This window comes from Ambystoma mexicanum, chromosome 1p (genome assembly GCF_040938575.1).
Source record: "Ambystoma mexicanum isolate Mex_15411 chromosome 1p, UKY_AmexF1_1, whole genome shotgun sequence".
NCBI lineage: Eukaryota > Metazoa > Chordata > Amphibia > Caudata > Ambystomatidae > Ambystoma > Ambystoma mexicanum.
In genome coordinates, this window is record NC_090921.1 from 554,619,155 (window position 1) to 554,638,430 (window position 19,276).

The 19,276-nt window shown below is 45.7% G+C and overlaps 1 protein-coding gene across 1 annotated transcript in view; it reads left to right on the forward strand.

Moving 5' to 3' along the window:
* LOC138575495 (phospholipid-transporting ATPase IC-like) overlaps nt 1-19,276 on the forward strand; it is a 106,400-nt gene that overhangs the window by 33,256 nt on the left and 53,868 nt on the right. Inside the window, exon 2 of the mRNA XM_069649488.1 lies at nt 17,775-18,014. Coding sequence (XP_069505589.1) covers nt 17,913-18,014 — 102 coding nt within the window. The 5' untranslated portion in view covers nt 17,775-17,912. The remainder of the gene's footprint in view (nt 1-17,774; nt 18,015-19,276) is intronic.

Consider the following 19,276-nt stretch of genomic DNA (forward strand, 5'->3'; position numbering starts at 1 on the left):
TAGGCAGTATATCATTAAAATAAAAGAGGATATGGACATCCTGCAACAGGAAAAGGCTGACCAGGATACTAGACTTCTGGCCCTGCAGAAGGAGCACCAAGACAGTTTGGACTCCTTACTGCAGAGCCAGAAAAAGCTGGAGCAACAATTAGACTTTAACAGGGCATGCACGGAGCAGGTAGCCACCCTGCAAAGTCATCTAGATAGAGTGAAGGCAGAGAGCAACAAGCTGATTTTGAAAGACCTGGATACCCAGGCAGAGTTTGATGAAGAACGCCAGAAAGCTGGTGCCTTTCAAAGGCAGAGGGACGACCTGGCGGCACAAATGCAGGCTCTTAGTCAGGAAAGAGACGCCTTAGGCCAGGAAGTCTGCCATTTAAAAAGAAAAACAGAACAAAATCACTTGGCCCTCCAGGGGCTGGGTGACCTCCAAAAAGAACACCATAACTTGTTAGAGCACACCAGGAAGGTGGCGGATGCTCTGGCAAGAAAGGAGCAGGCCAATAGGGACACAGCTCAGGAGGTAACCCTCCTGCAGCAAAGACTGGCCCAGTGCTCCAGGACCAATCAGGAAACGCAGAGAGAGAATGAGGCTCTCTGCCAGCACAATGATAGGCTCCAACAACAGGTAGCGATGCAGGAGAGACTGATAGAGTCTAGTAAGGCCTTAACTGAGGAACTGAAGGCGCAGGCTCTTGCATTGCAACAGGGAGCAGGGGCGGATAGAGATGAGGTTCGCTGGGAAAGAGAAACTCCTGAGCATAACCCCAGGAGCCCTAGTACCAGAGGCCTTTATCTCTCTCAGTCCCTGGACTCTGCCACCCCCATGTCCCCTGGCGCACATGAGCACAGGGCCACAGGGATGGCAGATTACTATCCAGCCAGAAGCATGGGGCTCATAGGCCAGTACCACCCAGGAATGGAGGGGCGGGCATCCGGGTATGGGCACCCAAGCACAGTGCAATTTGATGGGGAACCCCAGGAGAGTAGGCCCATTAAGGGCATCCTGAAAACCTCTGCCCAGTTAGGTCAGTGGGGGGGTACCCATCAAATCCTGGCAGCAAGGAGGGATCTGAAGACTCCTCTGAGCGGTACAGGACACAGGAGACCAGGTCCCCACATTCTGCCAGCCATTCCCAGGCTCGCAGAATCTGGGAAAACCTGGAAGAACAGACGGGAACCTCTGGGAGCAGTGCCTCTGAGTCAGAAGATGAATGGACCAGGGTTACCCGGACCAAAAGGGCCAATAAGACAAAAAGGGCCTTGCTTAAGGACCCCTTAAAGCAGATTAAGGCAATCAGGAGCGTCATCACGCCTTATCATAAGAACGCCAAGTATTCTGTTTGGGAGCACTTAGAGTTGTTTGAGCAAATGATGGAGACTTTCCATTTGAAGGACAGCCAAAGCTGTATTCAATATGTAAAGTGGACCTTCTCCCGGGAATACTCCAGTTTCTTTGCGGGGCTGGAGGACCAAAATCATTTAAGATGGTCCACCTATAAGGCGGCCATCTTGAAACATTTTTCTACTCATAGAAATCCTCAAGAGGCTCGCAAGGCAGCCTACAATTTACAATGTGGGGAGGATCAGGCCCCACAAGAGTTTGTGCAGGAGTTAAAGCGTGCTTTTGCACAGACCACAAGAAGGGTGCGCACGGATAGCAGAGAATTTATTAATACGTTTTTCCATGCCTTGCCCAAATACATAATGACCCAGCTCGTGAGGGATTTTCACGAGAAAAGATCTTTAGACTGGGTCATTGAACAGGCGACCCGGATCTATGAGGTGCAGAAGCCAATAGAAAATAAAAATAATGCGCCCAAAAACCCCAAAGCCAACAACACCCCTGCTGCTGCCAAGGTGGCAGAGGTAAAGGTCACCCCCGTTTTAGAGTTGGAGATGGGGGGGCCTAAAAACCTACCTGCACCTAATAATGCTAGGCCCAGAAGGTCCTCGGGCCAGTCACAGACAGGGAGCCAGGGAGGCAGCCCCACAAATGGGGTCCCTTGCTCTCCTGATTATGTAAGCCCCCGGTACAAGGGAAACAGACCCATCCTGGGTTATGTGTGGACTCCTCCAGCCCAAGGGGGGGATCCAGCCAAGCACCTAACCCAGATAACTTCCCTCCCAACTTCTCACAGGAGGGCAGAAACTCACCAAACCCTGGGCAGAACTTCTTCCCCAGGTATCCACCCAATTTCCAGCCCCAAAATCCTCCACCCTTCTTTCCCCAATTCCCTGAGCCCAGATAACCGAATCAGGGAGAGGGGAGGCCAAGGGTGGAGGGGTTTCCAAATCTTCCCAACCAGGGGTACTACCAGAGAAGGGATAGCTACCCTTCCCGGGATCAGCCCAGGGGAGAAAATAGAGCCCCGTATCAGCCTGAGCGGGTTTCCCAGTTAGAGCGCCAGGTTCAGAACATGGCGCGGGATCTGGGTCACATACTGAGGGCTCAGCAGAACCCTCAGATCGGCATGCCGGCGCAGAACGCACCCAACTCTGGACCTGGTGCTCCAGAACAATGACGGGGCAGCACCCCGATAACTCACCGGTTCCCAGGGAAGAGGCACAAAGGGAAGGGGGGTGTAAAGCCTTGGAGGAAGCTTCCTTCCTCACTTGTAAACAGCCCCTGGAAACCCAGGAACCGGAAACAAAATCTCTTGCCCCTGAAAGCCTGCCTCCTAAGGAGCAGAGGGGGGGTAGGAGAAACAAAAGACCCAAACAGACTCAGTTTGAGGAGGAGGTACAGATCTTCCAATTTGAGGGAGAGGGATCCTCAGAGGATCCTGGGAAAAGGATCTTCTCCTTCAGAGAGGGGGGAACTCCTCCCAAAGAAAAATCGGTCCCTAGGGATGCAAATCCAGACTGGGGAGATGTGGAGACTGAGCTACCGCCGCCCACCATCTCATCCCAGAACCAACAGCAAGAAAATCCCCTGGTTCAAACCCATCCTGGTGACTGCCTCCAAAAAGGGGGGGGCGGCCCGGAACCGGAGCCAGGGGAACCCACAATGGCTCTGATCTCCAGTTGCCAATTTTTTCTTTCAGATTCCCAAGGCTCTCCACAGAATTCTGCCCAAATCTCTTCTCTAGCAATGTCCAAAACCAGAAAGTTAGCCCACCAGTTGTCCAAAAATGTGCATTATCTGTGCCCTCTTGAGGAGAAGGAGGGAAGATACTATGCCCCGGTACAAGTACAGGGTACGATTTTGGCACTGGTGGACACGGGATCTCAAGCTACCCTTCTGTCCAGAAGTGCCTTTGATGAACTGAATGCAGGAAGGGGAGGGAATTACCAAATTCCTCTCACCTCACTTCCTGGACAACTCCAGAACTTTGACGAGAAGGAAATTCCCGTCGAGGGGACGGCAGATTTGGACATTAAAATTGGGCGACACAAGTTGAAACACCCGGTCATAGTGGTGACTCCAGAGGGCACCCCTTGTTTACTAGGGAATGACCACCTGAGAAGGTTGTCACCCCTAATAGATTGCGTAAACAAGGTCCTCTGGACCCAGACTAGCCGACCAATAAAATTAAAACAGAGTGTCAACCATGTTAGTTTAAACGGCACCTGCCACATGGTTGAACAAAAATCTGACCAAGTAGAATTTCACTTCCAGAATAGCCAAATTCCAGACGTGACAGTAATAGCAGTAGGACAACAGACTGGTGATGGGGGGTCCTCTCTATTTCTGAAAATCAACCTCCCTTCCAGTTTAAAGTGGTATTCCACGCTGGAAGGAAACACTCTGAAATTCTATACTAATCCACAATCAGAAACTCCCACTCCTATAGTCCACAAAGATGTGAAATCAGCTCAGAGCCTGGCTGATATTCAGCAAATTGGAGAGCAGTTGTTCATCCCTGTTCTGTTAAATGAGGGGAAGGACTCTGTTCTCGCTCGAGTGTGCGTGAACAATGGTAAGAGCTTCATCAGCGAAGCCATGTTTCGCCAACTCCCAAAAGATCCAGCCATACCCACCTTCAAACTGATAGACAAATGGGAAATGGACCTGGAAGCACCTAATTACAAACATCTCCTGCCAAGCAGGTGTATGCTCAAAATCTCCATTGGCAAAAAGAGCATTGTCCACAATTGTTGGGTCGTGCGAGACGTCCCTGCCGCCTTTTACTTAGGCAGTGACATTCTCAATCGCTTTGCCATTAGTTTGGACCTAATAAACTTCAAAGCTTGGTCCCGATTAGCGGATAATCCCATGGGCTTTGATGATCCAGAAAAAGCATTTCGCTCAGCTCAATTGCTACCTTATGCAGTTGAAATTCAGATCAAAGAGGAAGTCACCATCCCAGAAAGGACCCGACAATTCTCCCTGGAAGTGAAAGTTAAAAGAGGACAATATTTGCAAAACCCTGATGCTTACATACATCTAAACGCTTCTCTCCAACAGCAAGGGTTGGGGGTAAACCCAACTCCATTAGTCAACATAGAACATGACACCATTCTAATAGAGGTGGATAACAGCGACTTAAAGAGTATTACTCTAGCCGCAGGCACCATTATTGGAATGGCGGTTGATGACTGACATTTTTCCATCGATTTAGGTAATGAACTGTTAGGACCAATCCCCAAGGACTGTTTTGACAGTGACAGTGAGGACAATACAACACCAGACAGGATTTTTACCCGGCATGGGGGGAACTTCCTGGTGTACACTTCTTGCCCTTATGGTAAGGAAGATGTGACTTGTGACTTCAGGAGGGATGAGGTGATTTTCCAAGTCCATGAGGGCTGCCTTTCCCACCTGAAGCTTCCAGTCCAAATCAGCACTCTGACCAGGGACTTCTCCACCCAGCTGGAGGAGGCCGCTGAAATAGCCAAACCAGAAGTCTTTCCAGGCTTCAGGCAGATGGTGGAAGAGAGAGTCAACCTAGCTGATGCCTGTGTGACTCTGGAACAAAAGCAAAAGTTGAAACAAGTTTTCTTGGATTTCCAAGATCTCTTTGCGGTAGACTCATATGACTGTGGTCGCACTGACATCCACACAACAACAATCCCCACGGACCCTGGCATGACTCCAGTGTTTGTGAAGCAATATCGCTTGCCTCTCGCATCAATGGAGTCCCTTACTGAAATAATTAAGAACCTTGAGTCCCGGGGAATAATCCGTCCAGTCCACAGCACCTTCAATAATCCGGTGCTGGGAATATTGAAGCCAAACGGCCAGTGGTGACTCTGCGCCGACCTCAGGTAGCTCAACAAACGGGTGGGTCCATACTTCCCGATGCCCTCTGCCCTACATTGACCAAGGGCTGGCCCAGATCCAGGGGTCACAGGTATTCACTGCAATAGACCTGACCAATGGATACTGGACCGTGCCGGTCAGTAGGGAGGACCAATACAAGCTGGCTTTTACCTTTGGGGGCCAGCAGTATACATGGACCAGGACTCCCTTCGGATACCTTAACTCCGGTAATGAGTTCAATATTTTCCTACATAAGGCCATGCCCGACCTGGGTGCGAGGGGTAACCTGGCTTATGTAGATGATGTCCTCATCAAAAGTTCATCTGTGGAGGAACACATAGCGGAGATCCGTTATGTTCTGACGCAGTTGAGGGCCGCCGGAGCAAAACTTTCCTTTCAGAAAGCACAGTGGTGTAGAACCCGTGTTAATTTCTTGGGGCATGAGATTACTCCTCAGGGTCTCTGTCCCCAGGAAAAGAAAGTGGAAGCACTTCAGAAACTGAAAGACCCCACAACTCTGCGGGAACTAAGGAGCCTCCTTGGACTGACTAATTACAGCAGAAAGTTCATTGAGGGCTACGCAGAAATCACCAGACCCCTGATTCATCTCCTGAAGGGGGGGGTCAAGTGGGAATGGGGTCCAGAACAAGCCGAGGCGGTAAAACAACTCAAGAGAAGCCTCTCACAAGCGCCTTGCCTAGCTTACCCTGTCAGAAACAAGGAGTTCTTCCTGGAGACGGGGTTCTCTAATACGTGCTTGACGGCAGTATTATACCAAAAGCATGACAAGGTCAATAAAGTAATCTCCTATGCGAGCAAAACTTTATCCTCTGTGGAGGAAAAATTCAACGATTGTGAGAAGGCACTCCTGGCAACGGTGTGGGCATTGAAGAATTACTGCCCGTTTATCCAGGGGGAACACATCATAGTGGAGACTCCACACCAGCCTCTGCAATATCTCCAAAGTGATAGAATCCGGGCCGGAAATGTGAGTAATTCCCGAATTACTTCCTGGATTCTGTCAATGCAAGGCTTTCCTGTGGAGGTCAGATATGGCCAAAACAAGAAGAGTCCCCTCGCGCAAGGTCTGGCTGACTTGCATGATTGTGCCAGAGAAAACTGTCTCGAGGACGAAAGTCTACAAATCAAGGACAACATGGAGGCATACCTTAATTCAGTGAACAGAGAGTGTGTCAGCGGAAACAAAATTCAAGTTAAAGTGGTGACCGGCAATGGGTTGGGGAGAGAGGGGGCCCCCGGGATTCGGAATCACAGATCAGGCCATATAAACCAAACAATAATTGAAAAACATGAATATTTTATTTAAATTCCATTTGCTTAAAACATACATATTAAATTTTGTTACGAGTTCATCTCTAAATAGCAAAATATTGTTGTAGGATAAAGTGCATAGTGAAACAAAGTGCCAATATAAAACCAGACTGAAAATTCAGTCAGTATTAACTTCATGTTGCCAAGCTGTCTGAACCTCAAGTCGGCTGAAGAGGGTCACCCGGCTGGTGGTCAGAGGCTATGGCCGCATTTAACAATGTAGAGAAAACCCCAAAAATATATGGACAAGGCAATAGTAGTTCCTAATTAGAAAAAGGGGTGCCATACGTCGACTACTGTACTGTCATGACCTACTATATACACTAGGTCTGACATATACACAGGAAGTAGTTTCGATGGTGCGGAGCATCTAGGCTGTTTCACGGTTGATGCCCATCTTCTTCAGGACGGCGCACTCCCGTTGGAATATTTGCCACTTAAAGGTTTTAATGTAGCAATAAGGCAATAATACACACAGGAATACAGAATTATGCAAACTGAATCCATAATTTTGCCTAAAAGAACCAAACAAAAAAGAGGGAAAAACAAATAAAAAACAGTAAATGCATAAACAAAACAACACCGAGGATACATTATGTATCGACCTGCAAAACTAAATCGAATCAAGAAAACAGAGGGCATAATGATTAAAACATACTGATCTGTGATTGACGAACAGGATTACCCCCTCCCCGCCCCCATAGAACACTGTCCGGAAAAACACCTCCTTACTAAATAATGGGAGAAAACATGGTTAAATAATTAAATTATCAAATTTACCAATATCTCAACTTTGAAACTGGCCACTTGTTCCCGAATGTACATCCTGGGAAATGTGTATGGACCTGTAGGGCAAGTTCTCAGTCAAGTAGAACTGCAGAAAAACAAAAAGGAGAGACAGGAACATATTATAATACAGGAGGGATCATCAGTAGCTGATATCCACTCCAAAAAACCAACAACCAAGGGTGCACGCCATACGGCAGTCCTTCCTAGTGTGACAATAAAAAAAGGTAAACGCAAAACCAAACATTAGAGCTCACCTAAATTGGGAACAAATCACAAGCATAGGAGTTCAATCGCACAATTGTGTCAAGGTCGACCAGTCACAATAAGGCATCTGAAAAGGTCTGTCCTGCTGGAGTCTAGTATTGTTCACCGCGTTATGGTTCGTGCGCAGATAGCTGTGATAACATAAATAATTAGATAGATAAAGAGGCTGTGTGAGCAGTCAATATAGAGGGTTACGAGACAAATAGTCCTCCAACATGGAATACATCGCTCGCCCCATGATGTTAAACAGATTGCTTCAATGCTAAGGAAACTAATAAAGGCAGTGCTAAAATTAATAATAAAGACAATATAGCCGCTACAGTAGCAGATGCTAAAGAGTTGCGACCAATATAATACATATTTGGCAGCTAGAGTGAACATGCAGGAAATTAGCATCATTCTCAGCATATAGCCGAGATCGGTGTGTACCCTGCTGATTAATGGCAGACATAGCTGCCAGCAGAACATCAGTGCTACTGGCTGCTGCAGCCGCACTGGAAGCCTAATATATTAATTGGGCGCATAAATTAGCACTCCAAAAAGGCCCCCCAATTGTGTCCTGGTTCGCAACAAATGGCTGCTCAAAGACGATTTCTAGATGTTCAAATAACTGGCCCAGCATCCCAACTCACCGTCAGTCTGTGCGCGAACCAACCCGCCTTCGTTGAATCCTCAATAGCTCTCCCACAGAACATAGATGGAACGGCTTTAAATAGCCAAATGAAGGGAGGGGAGGGGGAGGAGGGGCCACAAGGCACACCAGTGCCGAGCTCAAACAGTTTCCAGCTGGCTTTAATGAGCAAGCCGTGTCTGGTGTTGCAGAGTCTTAAATCACAGCCCAAGTTGCAAAATAAACAAAATGGACCGAGGCAACTGCGCTGCTCGCTCGAAGCTCACAAACTAGGTTGCAAAAGTTAAATAAAATGAATGAATGCAATGAAATAAAGTGTGAACCCAATGGGCAATACGACAGTAATCTCAAATAATGAAAGCGCCAAATAATAAGAGAAGGCACTAGAATTCTAAAAATAAGAAGAAAAAACTGAAAAGCACCTGCAGGCTGAAAGAAAAAGCTATGAAATGTGTACAAAAATGTAACACAATACATATATAATGCAAACAAAGTTAAAAGCTTAATGCTTTAGGCTGAAACGACAAATCTTCTAAATAAATAAACGCAAATAATCTGAACTACCAAAACAGTTCTTCTAGGTTTGTACAAATATATGGGTGGTGGCAGTCCACTTTTCATGTGAATTCAAGAAGGGACTATGAAATGTATATGAAAACATAGCACAGTAGGATTATAATACAACCAAAATTAGAAACTCAGTGCTATAGGCAGAAACAGCAATTCTTCTGAACGAAAGTCAAATAATCTAGGCTCCCAAAGTGAGTCTTCTAGGTTTGTACAGATATGTGGGTGATGGCAGCCCACTCTTCCTGTGAATTCAGGCCCACTATATGACTTTGGGTGTTGTAAATCCACCAGTTTTCTCGAGTGGATAGTCTATTAGCAGAGGTATTAGAGTCAAAACCTCTTATTTGTTCTAGCGCCCACCAACGTAGATCATTGCAATCATGCTGGTGTTCTACGAAATGGAGTGCAAGGGGAGATGTGAGGTTGCCCGTACGAATCTTGGACTTGTGTTCAGAAATTCTGAGTTTCACAGGTCTCGATGTCTTGCCTATGTAGGTCTTGTCGCAGGGGCATGTAATCGCATATATGACGTTCTTCGAATTACATGTTGTATGGTCCCTGAGGTTCCATACCCTGTTGTTGATGTTCACAGTTGTAGTGGCTGTGGTTGACCCGCAATGGCAACAATAGCCACATGGAAAATGGCCATGGACTTTGTTCATCCCCCACATCTCAGTAATAGTTTTAGGACCCGACAGAGGCAAGGACCTATCGGCCTTAGAAAGCCAACTCTTAAGGTTTTTACCTTTTCTGAACGCAAACATGGGAAGGGCCAGATCGGAATGGTTCAACTGTAAAAGATGCCAATGCTTGTTAATTGCTTTCTAAATGGCCGAATGGTGAGTGTTATAGGTCATTGCACAAACCATTCTCGACTGGTTAGATTTCTCGCGAGGGTTCTTGGTCAAAAGAATCTCTCGATGCTGATGTCGCGCCCTCTTACGAGATTGACGCAATACATGATGTGGATAACCGCGTTTCATGAGTCGATCTTCAATGATGTCGGCCTGTTTGGCAAAATCTTTTTTGTCAGTACAATTGCGCCTAGCCCGTAAAAATTGGCCATAGGGAATGCTGACTCTAAGGGATTGGGGGTGGAAACTTTCAAAGTGAAGGATGATGTTTCTATCCGTGGGTTTGCGGTATAAGTCCACTACAATAGCCCCAGCTTTAGCCTTCAATAAAGGGTCCAGGAAGGGTATTGACATATTGTCAGAAGTCATGGTGAAGCGAAGATGGTCATTCAGCGAATTCATCCATGTGAGAAAAGTTTCATGGTTACCCGAAGTTCTGTCCCAAATTATTATAATATCATCTATGTATCTACGATAGAAGATAATAGATTGAAGGTAAGGATTAGATTCATCAAAGATGGAGACCTTCTCAAAAGGCCACATAAAAAGTGTAGCATAGTTTGGAGCAAATGAGGCTCCCATGGCAGTCCCTTTGACTTGTAAAAAGAAGTCCTCCTTGAACCGAAAATAGTTCTTTGTAAGTGCAATTTCAAGAAGGTCAATGAGGAATTCGCTAGGCACCTGCTGAGGGTCGCTTCTCATGTCCAAAAAGAATTTTATTATGGGGAGCGATTCCAGCTGTGGAATATTAGAATATAAAGACTCCACATCTAGAGTGATGAATAGATTGATAGCAGTATCGAAAGGTAAGCCCTCTAAATGAACAATGGCATCCGTTGTGTCTGCCAGGTAGGTCGAAGTTTCAGCAGCCAAAGGTTTGAGAAAGAAATCGAGATACTTGCCCAAAGGCTCTAAGATAGAGCCACATAGAGAAACTATAGATCTTCCTGGTGGATTCAATCTATCCTTATGGATTTTCGGAAGGATATAAAAGAGCGGAGCTCTAGTGCCTTTAATGGTAAGATATTGAAATTCTTTGGGGCTCAAGATGTTGATATCACGTGCCCGTGTAGCCAGGGCAAGGATCTCGTCCCGTATACTATCTGTCGGGTCTCCTCTAAGTTTCAAATAAAAGGAGGTGTTGTTAAGTTGTCTCATCACCTCGGAGTCATAATACGTAGAATCACAAACCACAACCCCTCCCCCTTTATCAGCCTGCTTAATGACAACAGAGGGATCTCCTTTGAGATTTTGAAGGCACTCCCATTCACATTTAGAAAAATTGTACGACCTATTGTGTTTGGCAGCACTAGGAGAAGCGAAGATAGAATGGAAATCTCGGAGTACTGACCGTTCAAAAATGACAGTTTCAGGGGAAACCATTTGCGAAGTCGGTGTAAATGTGGACTTCAAATGGAATGGAGTATTCTCCTCATCTGTTGGCTCAGGATTACTCGAACCGAAATAATCTTTAAGACGAACTTTTCGGAAAACATTTCTGAGTTCTATTTCTAAGTCCATCTGAGTGGGATTTCTCATAGGAATGAATGAAAAACCCTTTTCTAGGATCTCAGTTTCCTGGGTAGAAAGTATGCGTTTGGAAATGTTGTAGACGGCTGAAGGATTAGTGCCTAAATCGAATCAAGAAAACAGAGGGCATAATGATTAAAACATACTGATCTGTGATTGACGAACAGGATTACCCTCTCCCCGCCCCCATAGAACACTGTCCGGAATTCCCCACACAAAGTCTTTGAAGAGGACAAGTGTGAGGGAATGCCCACTGTCTATGTGGATGGATGCTCGTGCCATGTTGACAACAACGGGGAGAAAGAACTGGTGGCCGGCGTAGGGAATGCATGGGTGAATGAGTCCCCAGAACCCTCCGCTGGATACAAAATTGGTCCCCGAAGTAGTCAGGTGGCAGAATTGATGGCTGTGCATCAAGCCATCCTCACTGCTGTCCAACATAAACTCCACGAACTGGTCATAATCACAGATTCGGATTATGTACGGAACGGGTTCGTGGAGCACCTGGTTAATTGGAAAACCAGAGGCATGTTATGTGCTAACAACAAACCCTTGAAACACGGGAAGTTGATCCAAAACATTGATGATCTGGTCACCTCGAATGAGATGACCATCTATTGGAAGAAGATCAAGGGTCATTCCAAAGTAGAGGGACCAGACAAAACTGGAAATGATTTAGCTGATCAGCTGGCCAAAACCGGGGCCATCCAAGGGGATCTAATTGAGATTGAGTCCCTGTTGGGGGAAATCCAGGTCTCTGCTATCACTAGGTCCTAGACAAATGCTCACAACGACCTTTCAATTGTACAATGGAGTAAGGAGACCCCTGATGCTGATTTGATTACAGCTCAGAAGGGGGATCCAATTATTGGTAAGTTTTACCAACACCTTGAGGACCCTGAGAACTTTCCCCTGACGGATACCGATTACATTGGGAAAGAGGACCTAAGGGTGTTGATGAAATGTCCAAAAATGTTCCGGATCCAAGACGGTTTGTTGGTAAGGAAATCCAAAGCTGGCCACGATCAGTGGATGGTTCCTACCTCATTCCGAAGCCTGATGTTAAGTCACGTCCATGATGCGGCCACCGCCGGTCATAGGGGGTTTCACACAACATTGTAAATCTTAAGAGAGGTTGCATACTGGCCACACATGGGCCAGGACCTCAACCAATATTTGAAGGGTTGTCTCGTGTGTGCACAATTTCAGCCATCATCCCTCATGCACCGAGCGCCTCTCCAAAAGAGGGGGATGACACTGCCATGGTCAGATTTACAAATCGACTTTGTAGGCCCCGTGATTCGCTCTGCTAGGGGGAATAAGTACATGTTGACTGTGACATGCTTGTTTACCAAGTGGGTGGAATGTCTCCCAGCCCCAAATTGCAAGGCAGAAACTGCTGCTGCCTTGATGATTAACCACATCTTTTCCCGTTTTGGTCTACCTCAAAGGATTGAGTCGGACAGAGGTAGCCACTTCACCAGTGAAGTGATGACAAAGATATGGGAGATACTGGGGGTTAAAAGGAAGTTGCATATTGCTTTCCGGCCAGCTTCTTCTGGGGCAGTAGAGAGATATAACCGAACCATTGTGAGCATATTAAAGAAGTTTGTGGCAGATTCTGGGCCAAGTTGGGATATCCGATTACCTCTGGTCCTAATGGCCATCAGATCTACCCCTTCATCTGCAACCAAAATGTCACCATTTGAGTTGATGACTGGGCGCAAGATGGTGCTTCCGGAGCATTTGCTCTACAGGACCCAAGAGCAGACACTAATAAATGCCTCCACAACTCATGAGTATGTGGGGAATTTAAGGAAACACCTTCAACATGCTTTTGCTTATGCTCAGCGGAATCTAGAAAGATCAGCTGATAGCATGAAGACCCACTATGACCTGAAAACTTCCAGGAAGGAATATCAGGTGGGGGACCGGGTCTATCTATACAATTTCCAAAGGAACCAGGCCAAACAGCGAACATTTTTGCCTACATGGAAGGGACCCTTTGAGGTTATAGACAAAATCTCCCCTGTGGCCTACAAGATCCACATCCCCAAAGGCGGTTTGGCAGAGGGGGAAGACAAGTGGGTCCACATTAACCAGTTCAAGTGTTGCCATCCCAGGCACACTCTGCAACAACTGGAGGAATCCTCTGGAATCCTAGAGGGTACTGTCTCAGATTAATTCAGTTCTAACTTAAAATATCCTACATATCGCCTATCAAATTCTGAGTTTCTCAATGTGGGTGTTTTGGTTTTTGAATGCATAAAGAAATGTGCATGTCCATATGTTTTGACTATAAATTTATATGCCACCCCACTATATCAATGGTGGGGGAAAAATGTCTATGAATAGGTATTGCCGCTCTTCCTTTGTCGTCCTAGTAGAAAGAAAACCTGGAGACGGGCCAAGGAGGACGATCCGGAGACCGAGAGCAGAGACGCAAGGGGCCCAGTGTACCGCCCAATACTCCCATCAGGACCGGCGAGGAGAACCGATCGATCCGACGGGATGGAGGAAAAGATGCTGAACTGTGCCATCTATTGGAAGAAGATGAGGAAACATCCCAGGTCTTGCGAGTCCCATCAGTGAAACAGAATGGCCATCGCAAGAGGGGGGCTTGTGGGATGTTTTTATCCACGCATCCAAGCCCTACCTCAAAACTGTGCAGTACTGACATGGAAAACATCATGATGGCCAGAGATTCCCAGAAAATGCCCAGGGAAGTGCATGAAGAATAGGCTGCCACCCATTTTGCCGATGTTATGGGCACAGAAGGGCACTGCCTAAAACCACCATTGGACTACCCACACAGTAGTCTGAAACCATTGGGAATGGCAATGCTGATTGCCAAAAGCAACCTAGAATTGTGGGGAATTCATTTTCTTGAATCCCAAAAATGGGTGCATTACCAGTACTCACCACTATCAGAAAGCCGGCGGTTTAAAACAACACCAGACTTTTTCTTTTTTGTGTAAAACTGAATAAATGAACCCAAAGCAGGCCAAAGAAAGACTTACTGAGAGGTGGATACAATGTAAAGTTATATATATCAAGTGACTTGAAGGTTTATAACAAGACTGGCTGAGCTGTGGATTTCAGCAGTTTAAGTACATTTGGACTGAAAGACACTAAAAATCTAAATGTTTAAAAGAAATGAGTAACCTACTTTTGAGTGTCACATAGGTTGCAATTGTTTAAATGTCATAGTTTTAAACTTAGAATCAGCATTCTAGCTGCATATGTAAAATGGTTAGTTTTATTTGAATGCAGAAAACTGGGTAACTAAAAGTGACATTAGCTGGGGCCTGGCTTAAGGAACTGAATTCTGCCCACCAGCTACCCCCGACAGGAGTTGAGACTTGCACAACAGCTGTATTCCCAGGCCTACCTGCCTTTTGCTGCTCCCACCAAAAGGGATATGACACTTCTCTGATTGGATTACCAAGGGACTGCTAGAGACTAAACATAGGACCCAGGCAGAGGGTTTATGGAAGTGGCCATAAATGGCTTCCTCTTGAACAATGGGCCTTCCAGGGCCCAGGCAGATGGTTTATTGCAGGGGTAATAAAAATGGCTTCCTCTTGGCAGAAACTGGAGACAGAGGCTGAGCTTGAAGAAAGTGGAAAGACTGGTTTCTGTACCATGTGACCTGAAAAGACACACCCCTGTAGCCAGAATATGGTCTTAGAAAAAGATGAATAACTCATAGTACGGACTTGTCATAATTATTTAAATGATACCATAATTCTTGTGATTTTTCTGCCCACATTTTAAGAGGTTTTTAGAACCGGTGGCATGATCTGGGGGCAAGCTAGCAGTTAAGAGGGTATTACTTAAAATGTCTGCATGTGAAAAGTCTGATACTTCATCAATTAATGCCTGCATGCCTTGCACACATTTGGGTAAATTTGAGTAAGAATCTGATATTGGTAACCTGATTAAAAAGTACAAATGTTGCCATTTCTGAATGCAAGCTCCCAGGAAGAGCAGATTTTGACAGGGTATACCTCCTGTGATATGTGATGGGTGCATGTAATTTTAAACAAATGTGTACCTGTGCAAATATGTTTTTTGAGCAAATATAGATTGTGTGTAAAGTTGACAGGGGTGGGTTCTCTGTATCATAAACAGACCTCATCATGATGACACTTCATTTCATTCCCCCAATCAAGGGGAAGAGGAGGAAGTGGCCAATGACAAGTGGAGAGGGGTAGGGCCTAGGAAGCTAGCCTTTCCACCCATTTTCAAAACACATAAAAGCAGACAGTCAGGACAGATAGGGACATTCAATTCCATTTGCTGCGGAGCATGCTGCCGGACCATACCACATCCAGAGATCCAGACTTCAAATCCATCAATCTCCAGAGAAAGCTGTGCAGAAAGATCCAGAAGCAATGCTGTACCCAGAGAGAGCAGAGCTGACCCAGACCACTGTTAGCAGAAACAGAGAGCTGACCCAGATCACTGTGAAGAGACCCAGACCAGACCAGAGTCCAGTCTAAAACCTGACCAGATCCGTGGCGAGGCCCATTCTATTTCTAAATATATTGTGAGTACCTAGCAGAACTGTTCAGAACCAATCTCTTAGTTAAAATAATCTAATCCAAGCTATTTTAATCTAAGTAGAACTGCCTCCTAACTGTCACCTGTCATTTGCAAAGCTGTCACCTGTCATTTCTAGTTGCTAGCTGTCACTTGTCACTTTGAACTTAAAAATTTCAAATCTGAAAAACGACATTTACCATATCGCTCATATCTCCGTGACCGTTTGTCTTAGAGACTTGCAGAAACTTTCCTCTGAAAGCTGGGAATCTTGGCTTTTCAACGAAGCTAGAACCTCATTCCTATTCAATACACTTCTGCCGCAACCGCGAAAAACGCATGCGCGAATTTTACCGCGATTTGAAAATTCCTCCACGTGTGAAAACAGCAGCTTCTTGCTAGAACTGTTAGAAAGTCGTTTGCAACCTGCCAATCATTCCTAGAACATTGCTAAAGTAAGCCTGAACTAATTTAAACCAACTAATCCTCAACCTGAACCTCTAGAGGGAATTAAAAGCATTTTAGCATATTTTTCACTTCATTGCCAGCACATAAAAAAGCATTTTGGGCCTGTGTCTCAAACTTCTGTAAGTCTAAGCTTGCTGGGGTGAACTGAATTACATTTGATTGCATTTCTGAGAACTGTGTGCTTACCTTCCATTTCCTTGCATTGCATAAAGGGGGGAGGGGATTGCCAGAGAAAAGTGATTACATTGTTTTGTTGAAATCATATTGAGTATTTTCTGTATTGCATTTTCATTGAACATTATATCCATCTGAACTTATATAAAGCATTCTCTACCACCTTATTCTTCTGTTCCTATTCACAAGTGTGCTAGTGCCAGACTATCCATTATTGATTACTGCTCAGATTAGGTGTGATATTCAATTATTAAATTATTATAAAGTGTGATATATATATCTATTGTTTAAATTATCAAATAAACCTTTTAACTTGCAAAACAGAACTACTTCTTGGCTCAGTGGGGTCAGGGGGATTCAAAGAGAGGGGTGTTATATAGGGGTAGTCATCCAGAACGCATGAACCGGACATAAAGATATATCAATAAGGGTTTCCATTCAGTATCCCAGACTAGGCATTGACTTAGCTGTAGTGTTAAATTGAATCCTCTTACACCAGAGGGAATTTAAAGTACACATGTTTGCAGCCACCTACAACTCATAGACCTGTAAGAAAAGTGTCCTCCCTGCGCACGAACAACATTGTATCCATTTCCACCAAGAAAGTGGTGTTATGTATCTCTCTTGTGTTCCCTTTCTCTTTCTCTCTCTCTCTCTCTCTCTCTCTCTCTCTCTCACACACTCTCTTTCTCTCTCTCTTTCGCTCTCTCTCTCTCTCATCTTCTCTCTACCGCTCTCTGTCTCGCATGCAGTGTACCCATTGTGCAACAGAGATCATGGATTGTCAAATAAAGGGATGGGTGTTTGCCTGAGAGGGAAATGTCAATATTGTAGTGAACCCAGGCATGTCAATATGCACAATGCCGCTGAGGCGATACTAATCCAGACATGCATCTTTTCACTGCATCATGTGACTTCAGTTCCGCTTTCCCATTGTTAAACCAGCACTGTTGGAGCTTGTCCTAAATGGCATGGAGCTTGTTGACACTTAGGTTGTATGGGTGCAAACATACGCTGGGCCAATCACAAGCATTTATTTGCACTGCTCCTTTAATAATGCATCTTGCTGTAATCACTCAGGTGGAAAGGTGGTGAAGTGGGTGATCTACATTATAGTTGCCCCCATGCCATTAAGCGCAGCGCCAACCGCCACTGTACTTTTACCCAACAATTCTCCCCATGCTGTAATTTATGGTTAATGCCTTGAATATGAAAATTAAACTGCATTCATGTCCTAGGATCCAAAGTTATGCTGCCTAGAAAACAATGAACTGGCTGAAGGGGAGCCTTATGGCATGGGTTTAGTTGACAGTGACATGGATGGGTAAACCTGCATGCCAGCGTGCTATCCTTATCACTATATGTTCTTGCACTTTATAATGCCTCCTGTCTGTTTCGTCCTGGTTGGCAGGATGTGGATGCCCAGACAAGCCTGCCGTTTCCGGAACTCTACCGGGTCGGCCAGACAGAATCCCTCTTCAACTACAGGATCTGCCTAAAGTCCATTACCTACGGGATCTACAACTCTTTGGTGAACTTCTTCATACCAATGTGGGCCTTCATGGACCATGCCGGGCCAGAGGGGATTTGCGACCTCCAGGCCTTCTCGATGACCTGCAGCACAGCAGTGATGTTTTCAGCTACTATTCAGGTGAGAGGCTGTCTCATGATCAGGAAGCAAGTAACCTGCTTCACGCATGGCTAGCAATAGCTCCACGGTTCCAGAATGTGTGTCCCAACACAGATCTGCCCAAAGAACCCCAGACCTGCAGCTTGTGCCGACCTACCTGAGACCTTTGAGAGTTGCTCTTCCAGTAACCGGACCCGCACATTACCACAAATCTACCTCTGTAGCTGACATGCAGCTTGCCTGCAGTACTAGTGCTGATAAATCAAAACAGTCAACAAAGCTATCACCAAACCTAGACTCCAGCTGTTCCAGGAATTAATATACAATATATGACTCACCAACGACCATGAACCTCTTCTACTATCCCTGAGAACTCGACCCCCAAAATAGGTTGTTCCCTACAAAATAGACTGGCAGCTCCCCTGCTCTTCTAGTAGACAGACTGTCTAAAATTAACACTATGTTAATTGAGTCATCAGAACCCAGTCTTGAGCTTTGATTTATTCATTAGTTGCGATCAGGGATTGGTACTGTTGGATCAGTCAAGTCGCATAAAATTGACAAAAGTAAGAAGAAGGTCAAATCAAAGACCAGGACTGGAATATGTTGTCCCTGGTGGAACCCATCTTTTTTTTTGGTTATACTTTGCCTCACTGTGTGAGAGAGGGTATTCCCAGATGTGGGTCCCTTGCTAGCTGTGCCATAGGGAATCAAGCTGCACATCACTGATGAGGCCCAACAAGACTGAATCATGTCTGGGGTTGCTTGTGTTTCCATGCAGACGGGACCTGGCTTAGTAGTTCGAGCTGGGCTGCTACCATTGGTGGCAGCAACCTGACTGATTTGTATATGGCTGGACTCTTTTTGGAATGGTGGAGGCGGCATAAAAAACAGTGGTGATGCAGAAGGTTGCCCAGAGCAGTGGGAGCGGTTCAGATTCATTCAAAACCTTCCATCCATCACTTTTTTTGGTTATAGCCTGTGTCATACTTGGACATGGATCTGCCAATCTACCAAAGTGATGATATGCTTTACAGCTTATATGCCAGTATGTATATAGAAAGCTTAACACTCTCTGGGAAGCAGCAGAGCGGAGAAATGTGGTCGAGTGGAGGGCCTGCCTTCCGTATTCCAATCACCATTACGCATGATGTCCCCCCGCGTCCCAATACTCCCTCTTTTGAGGTTTCCCTATATCTCCCTAGAACTATCCCTTTCGACTTCTTCCTCCTTTACGGTCGATCACTCCTTTCCCCATGTCAACGCCCCATACTCCATACCGC